The sequence below is a fragment of the Anopheles bellator genome, chromosome 1 (assembly GCF_943735745.2).
Source record: "Anopheles bellator chromosome 1, idAnoBellAS_SP24_06.2, whole genome shotgun sequence".
Lineage (NCBI taxonomy): Eukaryota > Metazoa > Arthropoda > Insecta > Diptera > Culicidae > Anopheles > Anopheles bellator.
The window spans coordinates 48,903,321-48,922,267 of NC_071285.1; the positions used below are offsets into that span (position 1 = coordinate 48,903,321).

General features: G+C 46.5%; 2 protein-coding genes across 3 annotated transcripts in view; both read right to left on the reverse strand.

Annotated features, from left to right (window-relative positions):
* LOC131205397 (uncharacterized) overlaps positions 1-11,879 on the reverse strand; it is an 89,440-nt gene extending 77,561 nt beyond the window's left edge. For both annotated transcript variants that reach the window (XM_058197476.1, XM_058197474.1), the window contains exons 1-3: positions 11,481-11,879; positions 1,097-1,267; positions 564-662 (exon numbers count right to left, since the gene is read on the reverse strand). In XM_058197476.1, the coding sequence (XP_058053459.1) occupies positions 564-662; positions 1,097-1,267; positions 11,481-11,721 (511 nt within the window). In that variant the 5' untranslated portion in view covers positions 11,722-11,879. The remainder of the gene's footprint in view (positions 1-563; positions 663-1,096; positions 1,268-11,480) is intronic.
* A 2,005-nt stretch (positions 11,880-13,884) lies between these two features.
* Positions 13,885-18,947, reverse strand: part of LOC131216379 (uncharacterized) — a 29,838-nt gene continuing 24,775 nt past the window's right edge. The window contains exon 3 of the mRNA XM_058210856.1: positions 13,885-13,969. Within this exon, the coding sequence (XP_058066839.1) occupies positions 13,893-13,969 (77 nt within the window). The 3' untranslated portion in view covers positions 13,885-13,892. The remainder of the gene's footprint in view (positions 13,970-18,947) is intronic.

Below are 18,947 nucleotides of genomic sequence, written 5' to 3' on the forward strand. Positions count from 1 at the left end.
ATGGGCCGATTATTGGTCATTGTAGTCGTTGTGGTGAATTCGGTGGCGATTGTTGTTGTTGTTGTTGTGTTGTTGCCGCGAAAGCGAATGGATACACGCACAGCAGCAGCACAGAGAACGTTTGCGTATTGTTTGCATGGAGAAAATAATTGTTGGCCGTCAATACTTTTTGGGTTAACCCCCCATTCGTGACGTTTCCGTCACGTTTCAGAATTAAAATTTGAGTTGCAAAAATATATACAATCATGAACCCAATGGTCGGTTGAAATTACATTTTTAATACAATCAACGTTGAATAAAAAACAATATACAATAATACATTTGAATAAAAAAAAATAAAAAAATAAAGAGACAACATCGATCAAACAATTGAAAGTGTTAAAAAACCTTAAGCAAAAATCCCTCTCTTATATACGGAAACGAAAGGAATAAATCAAGATAGTAACAAAAACATAAAATCCAACACCAAAACTAGGTTACATCAATCGCCCTGAGCAAAGCAGAATCGCGATGGTCCAACTGATGTCTCAGCGAGCATCGGCGGTGCGGAAGAAGTTACTTACCAGCTATCGACAGTGCAGATGTAGGGCTCTCCGGCAGCAGAATACCCTTTTGTACAAGTTCTTCCCTGTTGGCACGTACTGATATTTTCCGCTCGAGCGCTGTGGTTCCGGCGCGAAAATCAGAACGAAGAAATGTTCATGGTAGGTATGGCCGATGTAGCGAAAGGGCAGTGTGCACACACGAACAACAAACACAGAACAAACGAGGAAAGAAAGGAAAAAGAATCAAAATTGTATAATAAGGAAAACTTGAAAATGCGAAAAGATGTGTTAAAAAAAATATACAAATTACAAATTGCGAATAGAGTTAGTCCAGCAAACGATGAAACAATATTAAACGAGCCAAGAGACCCAGAAAGGTACATTAGTTTTAAAACGCCATTAGTAACGCGCGTGAGGAAAGGAGAGACAAACAAACAAACAAGTGCAAAGTAGTAAAACAAAGAACACAGGATAATGGTTAAAATTGAAGCAACGGAAAGCAGGAGAAAAATCACCAACAAAACGGCACAATTGGCAACCCATTGACTTACACTTGGAAGTGGACTCGAACTTTTCGCTTTTCTTTTTTCTCCGCCACTTCCACGGTTTGAAGAGACGACCGAAGGCGCTAAATTTGCTGCTTTTCCGCTCCAGCGGTGGCGTCCTGGAGCCGGAGTTCAGGCTGTTGGAACGTATCGTGGCACCGTTCTGTTTTTTCGTCGCTGTAAAAAAAAAAGGGCAAAAGACAAGGGGCAAATTGTAGAACGTTCAATTGGAATGGCGGCAGAAGAAGGAGTCGAAACTGCAACACACAATGCTGTAATTCATTATTTATCGTCGGACGGCAGGATAAACACTTCCCGGGAGGAGCTCGGGAGACAGAATGGATATGAAAAAAGACAACACATATCTTTCAAAGCATGAACAGCCAGCCAAACCGAATGATAAATAAATGGTTGTTAGGCACCATTTGGGGATAGGGTGTTTACTTGAACGCTTACTCGGGGCGGTGAAACGAGAACGCTAATTACAGTGTGAAGATAACACATTTCAAAGCCCCGAAATGGTAATTTTATTTGGATTCATGTTCCATCGAGCAAACAAAACTCGGCTTTCCGCCATTTCAGTGTGAGTCACAGGCAGCTATTTAAAGTTTCATTTGTGTCGTGCGACTTCATTCGATTATCTTTTGACGAGAATCCACCCAAAGTAGCACAGCGCAGCATGATTCATGCCTGATTGGAGAAGCCTTTGTGCCATAAAACGCGTTTATAGCAGTTTATGGATGAAATTAATGCAAAAGGTCAGCTATTATTATTTTTATGAATCGCAAAGCATGGTTTCTGCTTTTGCTCTCAGCTATTCCAGCCACCCGAGGATAAACGTTAAAGTGAATGTATTTTTGATGGAAAAATGATATGAACCCACTCAGGCTCGGCGATTAAGGAATCGCAGATTATGCGCGTATGAGTCGTTTACGGCAAGCCCCCCGACAACGCCAGCACATTTCAGTGTCACTCGCTCGTGTAGCTCTCGAGGGTGGTTTTATTTTTGTTTTGCCCGAATCGTTGCCGTAATGTAATTAACAGCCGTGGACTTCGCCAGTGCTTGGTCCGATTTTTTGCCCGGCACCTTACCACAGAAACCACCAACAACCGTCGCGGGCGACCGAAGTTGATCTCCGGTCTGGGCGGCAGAAGCAGCCTCTCCCCGGTTTGAAGCTCAAGCGAATGTTTGCGGTTTCAAGCGAACCAACTAACTTTTCGAAAGGTGATGCATAAGCCTTAAGCGGGTCCAACCAGAAGGGAGAAAATTTGAAACCGTACCCCCAGACAAAAAACCGAAATTCCTGAGTCAAGCCATCACGACAGCACCGTATAAGCATTAAGGCGCATTACCGACCTTGATCATCGTGTGGTGTCGCGCACTTATCCCGCACGCCATGCTTTTCGCGTGAGAAGAAAAGAGGAGGATGGAATAAAACAATAAGGAACAAGGGAACGTAAAGAAAAAAAACAGGAATTTGAAGGTTTTTCGAAGGCTCCATTCCAAGTGCAACATAAACACCCATAAAGCCACAAACAATCTTGAACTTTATCTCGCGCGCTTCTTCCACTTTCACTGCAATTGCCTCTTCTCAAGGCCCGAACCTTGAAGTTGGAGTTTTATTTGGCGTCTCGCGCAGATCACGCAGACTTCTGCTAACTTTTGCAAGCTGAGCGCGTGGCGAGAAATTCGGCAAAAATATTACCCAAAACTCTTCCCTTGGTTAACACGCTCCAACACTCTTCTGGTGGCGTGCGGTGCGCGTCATTTCTTTTTATTATTATTACATTTTGTTGTCGATGAAATATCTTATGCAAAAACGCACATTCTTGCCGGGCGGCACCACGCACGCACACCAGAAAATCAATAACACACGATCACCTCAATCGGGGGCTGGGCAAGGAAACACAGTAAAAACACACCACACGGCCATGGCAGGTCTGGCCGATAAAAAGGCGCTGAGACCGATTGGAACCGGTTCCAATTGTTGGACCAAAGCATCACGGAGGACCATCACGGTGATGGCCAACGATGGGCCATCACAGCATATTGCCATTATCCAAACGACCATACCACAGTGACCCCGACCATTCGCGAACCGTCGAACAACCTGACCAGGTGTCTCATCGGAACGCTCGCTCGCTCGGGCGTCTGATAGGGGCTTCACACTGCGAACGGCTAGACGGTCGATCGGCTGACAAATCAGCGGCGACAGCAGCAGCATGGCGAGAGCAGCATGTAATGAAATCACAAAATTCCACACCGATGACTGGTGCGTGCGCGACGCCAAAGTCTGTATTAGCTCATCGATTGCGTGCACACAAACCCTGGGGGCGTAATGTTTTATTTATTTTCCGTTTTTTTGCCGCCCATTCGAACCAAATTCCCGATCGTGTGTACATTGTTATTCCTCCTCGATGCAATCGGTTCGACCTATGGGTCGCTCTACGACCGAAGGCTGGATAATCCTACGTTCGATTCGTAACGTTAATCTCATTAATCATCTAGCGGTTGTGCACATCACATCAACATCGACCGTGCAGTGCTGAGGCGACTGTGGTTTAGCCTTAAACACAAGGCCACCATTGCGATTGCATTAAATTGCGACGCGGTGCGATTTTTATATTTATTTGTTATTTATTAGTTTTGCGAAGAAAAAAAAACTTCTGAAAGCTCTATAGCTTTGCCACAACGAGAAATTGGTTTTTAAGTGAACATATAATTCCTAACCAAGGAACTTATGTTAGAAGTAACCTTTTTAAGATAAGTATTATTACAATACGGTTATAAAATACTGTTTTCCGATGTTTTATTTCTATCCCACATAAAATAATTTAACACCATTCAGTTTTACGTTGCACGTTTCAAGCATTAAAGAGGCACAAAAATAATTAAATCAACAAACCACAGTCATAACAAAACAATAAGGTTTCAATTTGCTTTGGCCTTACAATAGTGATTAAAAAACACCCACACAGAACCATTTTTCATTCACGTCTACATCACGTCATTTAACTTTTGCCAGCTCGTTGGAAAAAGCCATTTATAATTCCAATGTGTCCATTTCGGTTACAGAGAACCAAATCCGGAAAACGTAGAATGGCGATCGGCGCAGAAGCGTAACGAATTTCGAAGAGAAAACAGTCGAACGAAAAACGAGCAAAAGGTTAGCAAATTTACCCGCCGACTATTTTATACGCGGGGCTACGCGGTTCACGCCACACTTTGGTTGGTTGCGGAAAAGTTCTCCTTCAAAGTTTTCTAGTGGGCCAGAAAACCAATAACGAAACCGAAACACACAATGAGAGCTCGCTGGAAAAATCGTGTTTATTGAAAGAAAAAACCGTGCAACGGAGAAGAAAGTCATTTGATGGATTACGTTGGTGCTTTGTCATTGTGAGCCGCGAGAACCTCCTCAACGACGAGCGTCTTTTTCCGATGCTGGCCAAAGAATAACATGACGAAAATTGACAACGAATAACGAAACTTATACCACCTGACCACGTGGCCGCGGCGGGCCGTTTGAAGAGTGTTTATCGTTGCTTTTCCGGCGGGACATCGCGCACCACTGATCGGATCCTGATTGTGGCTGTCAGCAGGACGTCAGACGCTGAATGAAGTGACGCGGCCGCTAGCAGGGAGGCCGGACAGAACACAGGATGCTACAAAAGTTGTGCTTCCGGTATTGAAGAAAAACTCGAATGTGGAAAAAGATGAAAAAATCGTTGAAAAAAGTTCACCGTAGTACATCGCTTTCAACAGACCACTCAAATTATGGTGACTTTCGTCACGAAAAAAAAAACATATTGATGTCCCGCTCGACACGGACGTTGCATTGGATTGAAAACACTTCTGAAGTGCTTCGGCTTCTCGAAAGAGAGACGCCGCCATAATAAAAATAGACCGACCGAACAACGATATGCTCTTGCACAGCCGCTCGGAAACCACTTCACTTGAATTGGGCACGTTAAGGGCTCGTTGATCGAATGAATAAACAATAATTTGAACAGATTTTAATGGACGCTGGCCAAAAGCAAACGATTTCGAAAGCTCTCGAAGCAAATGTATTTTTAACGGAAGATTAAAATGAGAGAAAATAGCTTCCGATAGTGAAGTCTGAACGAAAAAAGGAAGCTCTAAAAGCAAAACCTGACCGCAAAAATAACTGGCGAACATCTGTGTCAATAAAAGCTGCACGGAAATCGGCCAAAGGATATGGGTAAACCATTTTGCGGCAATCGAAAGCAAGAAAAGTAAATCCCCTATATCCCGTTCAAATCGTGATGTCACGATGAATTCTTCGATAAATGATCCTTGCCCAGGGTAGCGCCGCGCGTGGAGAAAAACTTTTTGCTCCAGTTTAAAAGCATATTCCTTGTAGTTGTGCCGTACGGCTTATTGCAGCAGCGCGAGCCGAGGGTTCAGCTCGGTCTTGTAAGGATAGTCGGTCCATCGTCTGCACATGATGGTTCTTAGTCATTGATTTTTCATTTATTGATCATTGATCATTGACTACGTTGGTGTAAGTCGTTCGAAGGAACAGTGTTAAACATTCGTCTCTAACTCTCATCTGCTCATCTGCTTCAAACCAAGCACCGTTTGAAACAAATCATTAAATAAGGCGTTTTGTTATGAACACAGAATAAAGTCCAAGGAGAATTCCATTTCGTTTACAAGAGATACTCGATTTTAGCTTTTAAAAATTCAATACCTCCATGTTTTTGCCGCACACACGAGTGGCGCTGTTTCCGACTGTGTTACAGAAGCTACAGAGTGGCGCCCACATTACCACTGGCGTCAACGTTAACAGATCCACAGCTGACGTGCTGCTCGCTCTTCTTGTCGAACGCTGCCGGTTACAATTCGCCGGGTTTCGCCGGCCAAGTGATGTTACACACAACGAGCGAGCGGAAGAAGCATTCGACGTCGTTTCATCGCCGGTCGATTTATCCAATTCCAATTAATTAAGCTCAATCAATCATAATTTTTCGATCCAGTTTATCCAGCTCGCCCTCGCTATACTTGGGTAATGTGGTTCACGATTTTTTCCCCGTTTATCGATCTCACAGACATACTGGTCCCACCGATAGTTGTTACGTTGCGCCGGGCTGCGCCTTACATTCTACGGAGCGGTAACCGCACACTCAATGGCCCGTAAACTCAACTGTTACATATGAAACAGGATGTTTTCCGAGAAAAGTCGGTAACAACACAATTTTTGAAACAATAATTTACTGTGCTCTCTTTGCTTTCGCTCAGCCTTGTTGTGGTCCGCGTACCATTTGGGCCTTCATTCTACTCATTAATAATGAATCATAATGTGGAACCATTTTTTTTGTGGGGAATTTTTAGTGCTGCTAGCTTTCAGCAATTTTTCGAAAAAATTCGAGCAATAATTTTGTTCTACAAAATAACATCGTAAAACACAGTTCGCGGCAAACCAGTTCTCATTCACAGCTACTCATCGCTCAACCGTTCGACAAGTGCTACGGCACTGGACGAACTGGGTGTCTTGAGAAACCCGCAGCGTCGAACGAGCCATCCTGCGGCGTTACCGGCCGGCGTCGGCGCTCAAGGACGACCAGCTGTGGCCCACTGGAGGCACCGCATGGGGCACACGACGATGATTGATCGGTCGTTGAAGAGGAAAAACACGTCCAAAACCACATCCACATCCTTCGGAATTCCCGACATGCTCTCGGTTTCCGGCGTGGAACCGGCGCGCACCGGAAACATCGTAATAATACATTCATAATACGTCGTGATTTCCCGCCCGGTCGACGGTGATGGCAGCGGCGGCGGCGGCGTGTCGAGTGATTTCCACTTCCGCTGGGAGCTTTCGCTTCCGTGATTTTTCCTCCGACGCGTATTATTATTATATTTGCCTTATTTGTCCGTCCGGCTGGTCAGCCGGGACTGATGTCACTTTCCGCCCGGTGAACCGTTGAGGGACGAACAGGCCGGGCCACGGGAAAAAGAGTCCACGGCACGGCACGGCACGTCACCGGTCGGAAACGGTGGGAACCGTGGGATGAGGGCGAAAATTCAATCAAATTAATTTATCGCCGAACCAATGATGTGCCCCCGGACGAAAGTTAATTAACGATATCAAAGACCCAGGCGGATGGCAGCAGATATCGATATCATTATGTTGCCACAGCCACCAGCTCTTGTCAGGCAAAGGCTGTCTTCCGAAAAAGAAACGGTACGCCAAGGAGCAATAGATAAAAGAAACCGGCTGTGGGAGAGAGGTAAGAACCGTCAGAGCAGCCAGACTGAGCCAGTGTGGCGGTGAGTGGGTTCTTTAAGCTTACACTGTTTGATTTTTTATGAACATTTCGTTGGGCAGATTACGTTTCCCGGGCTTTTCGCCTACCATTCGTCGGTGGTGTGCGAGAAAATTGTGCTGTGAATATAAATGACACGAACAGAAATCCTGGTTCACCCTTTTTTGACTAACATGCTATACGAACCATAGTTAAAAAAGATTCAGTTAAAATAAATTGTAAAAATATCATACGATAATAAAAAAGTTTTATATAAACCGTCAAAGTTTACAGCATGCGGCAAAAAATGTGTGAGTGAATCTCAACATTTTGCATGGTGAAAGACCCACCAGGATAAAAGGATGCCGAAGGTACTTCCCTCGTATCAAAGGCAAAAGTTTTCCGTTACCATTATTCCCATCAACATCTCTCGCAACGATGATAATGCGAAGCAATACGAGATGCGAAACAATAGCGTCTATGTGTTTTATTTTAAACTTGGCGAGTGGCAGTCAACCTTCTGAACCGATCCTACAGAAGCCCCAAGTGTGTGCGATTGAAGGCGAAAGTAAAATCATTAAACGTAACTGGCTAAAGTAATCGGATGTTAAAGTTAAAACAACACAACTTGGGCGCGTAATGAATACGAAAGGCTTCGCGTGTCGTAAAGTCGTGCGCTAAAACCGAGTACCGAAAGATGAGCGAAAGTTCTGCAACAAACCCCCTGAAAGAAGTTGCTCTGTCTACTTTATTTCCATAAAGTAGATGAGGCTCAACAAGGCGCATGAAGAGACGCAATATTGAAAGGATCAGCTAGCTGGCTAGCGAACGACGCGTGGACAAAATAATTCCATTTCAGTTTTCAACTCCCAACGGAGTGGAATTCTTGCACGCTAGCCAACATGTCGTTTTCGCCGCCCTGCCATGACTTAAACGTAGTCGAGCGCTGGCAACTATTTTCGTTACGGGATAGGTCCAGAAAAGGGAACCCGATCGAGGTGATGCATTCCAAAAATAGAAACGCATCATCATTCTGCTATCGTGGCAGGAAAGGGCCGATGCAAAAATCGTGAAAAGATTAATCGTGTGCATATTCGTTTGCTCCGTGGTATCGCGTTTTTGCTCCGCTCACAACCATAACAACAACCTACGCGCGTTTACCAATCAAACGCTTACAAATGCACCACTCAAAAGCCGGAAACGGATGAACGGCAGATGAATTTGTGGCGGCGGGTGAAATTTCGTACTTCGCTGCACAAAACTGCACTCCATTTCGGGAGCGCACACTTTTGGAAAATGGTTTTGAGTTTGGTGGAAAACATTGGCCCATTTTCCACCAGTTTTTCCGCATTTGGTCCCACAGACGTTGTTACTGCTGGGTGGTGCATGGGCGAACGCCAAATAAATAATATATTCTTTACGTTGGGCGTTCTCAGTGTTTTTCCCGATATAGAGAGCGCGTTATCTGACTGTTTGTTACGCCGGGGCGGGCAATTTGCAATTCACGATTGCGTGCAGAGGCACTACTCTAACAGTTGTCAGGGTGTGGATGCATTTGTTTTTGCTCTGTTAATGCAGCTTTAATTAAGTTGTTTTTGTTTTTATGCCACATTCAAGTGGTAACTTCGGGTGCCGAACAGCAACGTCAATAGGCGCCTGCAACACAGTGAATGCAACCCCGGGTCGATTGCCCGCTTTAGGGGAATGAATACAGTAAACTCAATTAAAAGTGGTAACGTAGAATGACGAAAACCCATCCATCCAAGGGCTAAGAATTAATTACGTTGGAAAACTCAATTGAAAAGTTTGAATGGTTTTAATGTTATCATACGGTTAGGTGCTATTTTTCGCCGTTTTGCGGGTTCGTATAGCGCGAAACGGTTTTAAAACGTTATTTTAACAACCGGCAGTTTAACTCGCACTCGTTTCTCGCGCTCTTATCGCACGCAAGCTGGATGCTTTCTACTGCCCCTTATCACACTCAGGCCACAGGGGGAACGTGCGAGTGAGAAAGAGAAACGAATGAGGAAAGAGAACCACATCCAACACCAGCAGCACCAGCAGCTGTATGATCGTGATAGGCCTATTATCAGCCTTCACCAGAAGTAGCCAAATCCAGCGTTAGTCGCTGGTCTGGACGCTGGATATGTTAATTTAGAGCAATCGTTGCGCCATCTAGCGGGTGCACCTTGTATCTGCGCGTGCACAATGTGTGTGGTCCTGTCCCATCTGTGTCTGTGTATGTGTGTGCCACCCCAAACAGAGGAATGATGGCACCCGTTATGCACATTAGTGTGTCACCCTTTTCGGGGAGGCTGCCTCGCTGACGTGCTATCAGCGCGCGCCAACGATGCGATACGGGAAACTCAATTTGTCTCAATAATCCGCACAATCTCGACAGCCGAGACGAGGTGACGGTCCTTGTCTTCGGCGATCAGCAGGTTATGGCCGTGCCGTCGCGCACGGTTTACATAACGCAACCGTGTCCGTGTCGTTCGTGGTGTCGCCGATAAACTGTTACTGAGATGAATGTTTGCAAAATGCGAAAAACCTCAGCGACGAGACGGCGTGTGTCAAATGGCACAACAATGTCACCGAAGCAGATGATCCGAATGGTGCTTTGGTGATGGAGGAGTTTTCGGAATGTCAAAGCAGAGACATTGGGGACTCCATTATTGATCCCACTTTTTATCGAACCGAAAGACAAAATATAACAACAAAGTAAAGAACTTTTGATAAATTCAGGGACAATCGATTCAAAAAGAAGATAATAAAAAATTAGAACCGAATAATCGTGGCTCGTCCGTAGATCCTCCCCGTCTGCGCTGACGAACCTGGACAGTACGTCAGCTTGAGTGCAAAACTTTTATCTGGTGCTTGATACGGCTTTCGCCGTTCTAATAATAATAAAAAAAAATCAAACTAGATAATCAATTAAACAAACACAAACAAAAATAATACTGTCGAATAATAGCAGTTTGTTTACATCCTTACGTAAAGGTGCAAATCGTATCATCTGTCTGTTCGCGGGCGCTCAGATACCCAACATGATAAACCAATTCTGCCCGCTCTGGTAAACAACAACAAACGCTTCGTGTGTTGAACTAATTCAACCAATCGCGTCATGCTAAAAAAAGCATTTGCCCACGGGGTGATAACAGCATGCAAATTGCCCAGCATTGCATTGTTGCACACTCGCGGTATGGTTGCAGCAACACATTTGTCTCCGCTCGTTGCGCAAACGGTGCGCAAAAAACACCTGTCAGTCGGTGAGAAGTGACGAAAGAGAGTTTAGAAAATAAAACCGTTTCGAACGAGAAAAGTGTGCTAAGCTTTCGCCGCGGGGGCCTTACTCCGCAAGGTGTCGAAAGGCCGTTGCACCAACCGACTGCAACGTGATGCAACTGCAATTCGTTTGTCGTTCCACCGATCGCCGGCGGGAGCTGCTGCTGGTGACGGATTAAGGATGGCGTTTGACAATCGATCAAATGCTGTCTCGCTAATTCGCTCCATGTAAAAAGCAGCCTCCAGCGAGGACTGGGGACCGGTCGTTTTGCATCGTTTTGCACTATGACAGCCCAATGGACACATTTTCATCGAAAACCAGTGTACGCTGTTAGAACGACGTGAACCCCTGTCGACCCCTTATTGGGGCATATTCGCGCGGCAGCCGGATCTGCGGTGGTGAATTCGCGGAAAATGACGCGCAATTGGTGGAATTCCCGGGCACAGTCTAAACAAATGACCGCACTGCCAACCGCTGGGTTCGTGCGCGGCTCACTGAATGTTTTTAACTTTGTTGATGCTTGTAAATACGTTGTTCTTTCGATAAGGGAAAACCACAAACAACATGAGTTGCAAGCATAAGCTGAATGGATGTTATTGAACGTGTTTCGGACGACGTCGGTCTGAAGTTGGTGCATGGTCCGTTTGTCTAATCGTAACACTCCTTTAATAGAGATCAAAAAGCTGACTGTTCCGGGAAGTCTTAAGAATAGTTTTACTACTTCCCATAATTTACGTCAGCAAATTGGGCAAATTACACTCGAAATCGAATACGGAATCGAATGCGCGAACGATTGTAGCGCCGGATCCGGTGGGTCACACCAATCACCGTACTTACCAATCACCGTGCTGGCGGCCACTTCCTTGGCCACCTGGGCCGCGGCCGGGCTGACGTGCAGGATGTCGGACAGCGACAGCGAGGAGGCGATCAGCTGGCGCTTTTCCTCGAAGTTTAGCAGATCCATCGAGCTGCTGCGCTGTGGCGTCACCGTGATGGTGACCGACTTCTGCATCGTCAGTACGCTCTGGTTGTAATCCGCCGGCGGTTGCTTGATCAGTTCGCGCCCATTGATGGACATCTTCAGCCACGCACACTTTCCCCCACTGTGCTCCGTCTCTATGGCCCTTCTTCTGTTCTCTTCGCCAGCAACGCTCGGTGGTTCGAAGGTGGTGGACGGATGGATGTGCTTTCTCGGGCCACCCTTCTCTGTCGCTCTGCCTGTTATGCTGAACTTCCGGAAATGTTAGATTTTCGCCACTGTTCCGCGGAAACGACACTACTCAACACACATACACGGCCGGATTAGTGTCGAACACATGGTAAACGAAGGTGGGCAATGGTGGGGCCACGGAATCACACTAACCAGCCAAATACACGCACACACCGAACACTCGCGTAACAACACTCAAAACACTGGTCGACCGGAATTCGCCGTTCCCGGCCGGGGTCACAACACGCTAAAGGAAGAAAACCCATATTAACCAACGGACGCCACAGTACGGTATGCTCCACTGCCACGCCGCTATGCTGCCATGCTTGTTGGAAAGCGCAGCAAAACATCGCCAACATATTCGAACAGTCGGGTCCCGATCCACCGGGCCGCCGGTGGGTGGTGTTGCTACCGGGTGAGCTGTCCACTCGCGCGTAGTAATGGACCTGTGCTTTTGCCCCATTTGCGCCGGCTCGTTCCGTTCCCAACCGCTTGGCCACACACCACCATCCCCGCCCGGTTCGGCATTAGACACCGATAATTATAACATGTTGGTACCATCTACCCACCAGCGGCGGAAAGGATTGCTTGTGCCCCGGAACGGTATTAAAATAATTGCTGCCCTCTCGCGAGATCCGAGACCCGGGGAGAGCACAACCTCCTTGTCGGACCGTTTGCCGTTTCGTAACCCCCCGACCGGTGGGAAAATAAACGGCACGGAAGAAAACCGAAACGAAACATACAGCAGCAGCATAATGCATAATTTAGACAAATTCATGCTGCAATTAGCAAAAGTGTTGCCCGTGCATATCACGAGGCGTTAAGAAAATGCTACCACACGCAAAGGTTGTTCGAATATTGCTGCGTGAAATTCAAATACCATAAATATTGCGTTTCGCAATAAAATAACACTCCATCCATCCTCCTCCAATCATCCTTAAAAATCACGACGCTGACGACCGGACTGTAAAATGCGCCATCGTAAATTCGCACTCGAGCGCGCTCGTTTTCCATCCGTTCGCACCGTAGTTCTCAACGTCTTCGCCTTTTTCTGACATGAGGGTGATAATTTTTCACCAGTCGTTCTTTCATTTTAGCGCCCATGTCTCCGTACGCGCCACTTATACGTCAAAGTTGGTTAGTAAAGGCGGCGCAAAAAATCGAAAGAAGTAATCGCTTCGACGGCAACCTCTCGTCGTGTCTTATTTTGGATGAAAATGAAACCATTTTCTCGCCCCCGTGCGAGCTCTCTGCATCGGCGCATGATGATGCACCGAATGCGAACCGTAATGATGTTCTTCACATGAGCAGCTCGAGATGGGATCAGGCTGACGGTGGTGGTGATCGTCGTAACGACTTCCGGTCATTTCCAACACATTGGCCACCGCCGCCGCCATCGAGCGTCAAGTGTGTAGCGCGCGCCGAAGCATCGCCGGTGTCTGATGGGGTGTGCGTGGAGAGTTTTCCACCGTCTGGCGGACGCATTAATCTGTCTCGTGGATCGCAAGTGGACGGGGTTGTGATGTGTACGGGCGCGGGTGGAGGCTGAGCAAACGGCGCCAGCCAGAGCACACCAACATGTAGATATTCCGGTTTCACTTTCAATTTTCTCGATTTCATTTTCCGCAGGAACGCCGCAACCGTCGATTCAATCGATCGTCGCTTTTCTTCCGTTTCCAACTTCCCCCCAGCTGATTCGCTGATCCAGAGAGGGCGAGAGAGAGAGAGCGCCACCGCCGTACATATTTATTATCCAGTTTATCCACTTTTTGTACCACTCGGGTCGGAAGCTGCTTATGCGCCACTGGCTACTAATTGGCTTATGGCTACGCGATGGCGGCACTTTTTGTTGCCCTTTTTATTATGCCACACAGAAAACTCGAACACGGCAGTTTCTGGACCACTAGCCTGTGGCCGGTGGTGGCAGGGAAAACCTGTTCCGTCGGGCACTGGCGCCAGACTGCAGCATCCGAACGGCGAGCGGCGTTCGGTGGTTCGTTTGAAATCTCCACCAGCCGGTAATTGTCCACGGTCAGGTTTTAGTAGTTTGAAGTTGTTCCGCTCGAAGGCGTTTCAAAAGCAGGCGTCTCATTGGTGTGCAGATGAGCACAACACTCTGGAAAAGAAATATGGAAAAATAATTTTATTAGTAAAGAATATTTCGTTTGTAACATTAACCATGTTATGTTTAATAAATTATCACATTTTCAAAATGTAGAAATTATTTTGTCAAGACTAAGCGAACTGTCACAATACGTCAATCGAAACACGAAACGTTACATTAGCCATTTGATATTTTACAAGTGGCATCAATCTTGAAGACATTCAAAAATAACATAAGCCTTAAGTCAGAGTATGCACACGCACATTAAAGCTAAACATCTTCTAAAGGAATCTCGCACATCGATTATTGAGCATAATACACATCGATTGCGTTCCGTCGGATGTTTAGCACATGAGACCGATCGAGCCCCGACTCGAAATCTGTTCCGTCATAAGACGCAGGAATGGAGTGTGAATTGCGAGCAGATGGTCGTAATTGATTCGCACATTCGCCCAATATCACCTAAACGGCAGGTGATTGGCAAAATGGGATACGCATGATACAACTTGGCCATCCTCCTCCTGAGTGGTTGAATATTATTTTGTGAACTTGCCCGATGTCTATTACATTTCACCTTTCAAACTACGCGGGTGTTTAAAATGCGGACGCCTCCGTTAGCGATGAGTTGAGACTGTTGTAAAATCTTTTTCGCGTTAGAGCGGCACGAGAGAAGCTTGTTAAAAAGTCATTTGTTAAAGGTCAGTTTTTGTCTTCCCAGGCGTTCTACTCTTCCATACGCAAAAAGCCCGCCCGATCTTCATGCCCAACGCTGCCGCCTATTGTGGCCAGCTGTTGTGTGCTAATGCTCTATTAATGTGAAGTATGCCAGAGAGAAGATGCTGAACTAATTCTTATGAAGGCGTTATTGCCGGGGAGCCGACAACTACAGTGTGTGCAGTGTCACCGGCAGTCAGTGTTGAGTTGGACCACTAAACCGAGAAAAGAATTTTGTTGTCTCGACCTTGATCAATTTTTTCCCGACATTGATTGAGAAAAAATACAACAAACTTGGCGGGTAGCAAGTTAAGAACAGCCATTCCAAGCAGAAACCGGAAATACGTTTATTCGCATCGTAGTAAACAGATAATCAAGCAGTGCAAACAAAAATCGGGACAGTGTGCGTCAGTAAACAACCGAAATATGATTACAGACAGTATGGTACGGTAGCTCGTTCACCGTCACCGAAAGTCAGCAATGCTATGTAAATCGGTGCAAAGCCGTTCCAGCACAGGGACGGACACAACCGAAGCCGTGCCCGCCAAGCCTGGAAACGGAACAGGAGTCCGCTCGTCTTCTGCAAGATTTGCTCTCCTTCGGTTTGTGTTTTGAACATTTGTTACATTCTAGCGACAACGACGAGCGTTGAACGTGCGGCACAGTTTACGAGGCACGAGTTGGTGTTGATTTTTTGCAAAAAAAAAACCACCCATAAATCCCAGCAACACGGAGGTTCACGGCCCTTAAGAAAATGTACCTTGACTTGCCGTGTGCTCCTCACCGTAGAGCAGGTGGATCCAAATATCCGTCATATTATTGCCACCAGTTACTTCCCAGTATCTAAGCATCTGCGTGAGCTCGTGCTTTTCTGGTTTTTGCGTTGCATTTTTTATTCATTTCATCCTGCTCGGAAAAACCTGTGACCTTCGAGAACAGCATTGCCACCGGTGGTTACTTCCCGGGCAACCGGGCACTGCTTCGGGTTTCCCTGAGAAACCGTCAACAGAGCCCAACCTAATCTGATGGTCTTCAGAGAATTGAAATGGAACGAGCCAGAATAAGACGCTTGGCACGCAGGTTGCCAACTTGGCAAACCGAATCAATCGAGACAAAGTGTCGCCTGTAGTTGTTGGGATCCCAGCGCCGTTTGTGCCGAAAGCAGACATAAGACGCCGCCGTTAAAATAAAAGTTTTCCACAGATAATCTGTAGGGTAACCGACCACGTCTGGCATCTTTCACTTGGTTACACCCGGATGGTTCAGTTACGCCGAGACGACATCAAACGCTGCTGCTGCTGCTGACCGGTGACATCATTTGTTATGGTATTCTGGGTCTGGGGAGTAACATTTCAGCGTCACTAACAGTTCGAGGAAGACAACGAGGTGGTAAGCACTTAGTAGAACAACAGCCAAGTAAACAGACCAGTTGGTCCGAATAGAAGAAAACGCTTTCGCATGGAATCGCTGAGTCTTCGGAGGTTATTTTTCCCGTGATGTTGTCCGTGACGACCTCTACCCTTATCGGGACGATTGATTTCATACGTATCTCTGCATCAGCCAGCACCAGCAACAGTAACCAACACATTCGGTGGACAGTAAGGTTGAGAGTTCATGGCAATCAGAAAGTTGTAGCATCGTGGATGGACGAATTTCGAGGCATTCTGCAAGCATTTCGCGCAAACATGACTTTCGACGCGCCTGGCAAGCGTTCAAAAAGTCCATCGAGTAAGGCTACGGCAGGTCACTTGTTTCCTGTTTCCACTAGTTTCCGAAACACTCGTCAAATACCTAAAGTAGCAGGAAAGGTTGCCAAATTTAACTCGGCTAAAGTGTTCCTTCCCATAGCATTTCCTGGCAAAGGTCAAGGCACACAACACTCGGGACGAAAAATCCCACAATAATTTTGGCAATCGTTCAATCGAGTTCCAGTTTCAGAGTTTATGTTGGCAACACGATAGTATGAGAGGTACAATGTAGGAAACAGAACTGCAGAATCTGAGCCGATGGCAAGAATTACGACTATTTTTGGAGTTCTTACGTAGACAGGTAAGCTCACATCATTTAGTGGAATTATATTTCAAGCGTGGAATAAAAAAAGGTTTAGAAAATATATAACAATACAGAAGGGCAGAAGGGCAATACAGAAGATTTCGTGCCAATAATGAGAGCTTTACGAAGTGGCACCAAATCCCACATTAATTTAAAAGTACCGTTAAGGACATCACCGAGGGCTGCGAAAAATTGTACCAAGAAAAGTGTTTGCCGTTTCTGGTGACGGCTTAGAATTTAACACACCGCCGAGCAGCAATCACTCGTTACGATAATGGTTGCAGTCAAGAAGATAACCTCCTGATGAACGTCCCCGAGAATAAGAATCCCTTCCCGACGGGCAGACCCTGAATTTGCATCCTCTCACCACGTTCGACCCTTTTATGGTATGCAACCGTACCACCGGAGACAACGAACACTTCACACGGGCACAGCAACTCCGAAGCGCGACCTCAATTCAACCGTGTCGCGAATGTCGCTCGAAGACGGCGCAAAACGACACTCGTTCCGCCCTCGTGAGGGACCTTCGCGGGCGCGCGGAGACTGCCAATGCAATCTTCGGTCGGAGGCATTCAAGACGATTGGGAATTTGATTTGTCTAGACGCCTTCGGTTTCGCGTTCCGGATGACAGCTCACGGTATATTGTTATTACCTAACGCAGCGTTGCGACAGCCGACTCGAACGCACCGTGCGAATGGAAAGCAAATAAAGGGTTTCCGGAGAATAAAACCACACGAACGTGCCACGAGCGGGGCAGGCAGGAAATCTTATTGGAAACCGGATCGATTCTGATAAGTAAAACAAATTACCAAACGGCGCCCGTTGTCTGGCACAAGAAACAGACCATCTAAATAGACAAGCTGTGGAGTTTGGGGAGTTTCCGTAACGGTGCGTACTGTCATCCGTCAAGTTACACATCCCGAATCCCGACGTGATGGACTTCAACAAAACTCAATTTCTAGGCTTAGTTCCCGGGAGGGAAAACTTATTTGTGCCAAATTTGTGAAGCACCGCGCCAGACGCGTGAGATTGATTGAAATGAATAGTACGTCCGGGAACACGTCACAGTTCTGAGGTGGCTCGCTGAATACGCAAACGCCACAGAAGACACCACCGACGAACGCGCCAGGGTTGTCAGAGGTTTGTCGTTCGGATTTGAAATTCGTTTCGTTGGTTTTTCCACGCATTTTTTTGATTGTTGTTGGTGTGCACATTTTTGTCGTTTCATTTTCCGACCTGTCGAGCATATTTCCCAAATGGAAATGTTTTTCCACCGGCTTGAGACGAATTGGTGTTTGTCGTTCGCCTGACAGCTGAACGCAAATTTATCACGTTGCTTACATGTTCGCGGGACTACAGAACACATCGTTTCCGGTCGTGTGCTCAAAAATAAGTTACGTAAAATGGTAAACTGGCAAAGTGCTACTCATCTAAATATTAATTTTCATAAAATACTTCTTTAGGACCCCAAAAACGAGATTTATGACGCGCAGTGCTGCAGTACTGCGATCAAAGTTGGAAATGTCTGCTTCGTTTAGCGTCGGTTCCTGGTGCGGAATAACGACCACCAACTCGCATATTAAATGTAAAAGTGAACAAGCATAAACATCACGCTTCTAAATGCACCCGGTGCTGGGGCGCACCCCACCGGTTTCACCGGCACCTGCAGTGCTTTGCACCGAACAACACAAACCGGGAACGATGGTTTCCCGAAGGAAAAATTTGCAACACAACCCCAGACCGCAGGCTGCAGTGTTTTCCATTTTCACAAACAGCCAACCGGCCGCCGCCGGCAAAAGGTTAGAGCTGCGCGGCCCAAGAAACTGGAGCGCTCGGGATGGAAAATCGGTCCCCGGCAAAGTCAGTAAGCAGTAAGTCTTTTCTGACCCCCCTCTGAGCCAAAGAAAGAAAGCAGCGATGGAAGAGCAAAAATCGCACATGGAAACATGCACCGCAGCAGTTGGTCAGAAATTTGCACCAAGCACTCACAAACACAAGCGCGCCGGGTGCAGCATGGTGAACATAACCAGCGCACAACCCCCAGCAGTAAGGCAAACGCAATAAACCGTGCTTAATAATTCAATTCATTCGCACCGCCCGCCCGTGTAGCTCTTTCTTTTGCCGATTGTTTCTTTTCCTTTAGCACATGCATAAATTAAAACCGAGCAACATAACAAAGCATTAACCGGGAAGAAGAAACAGTACTGGAGGGGAAAAACCAAC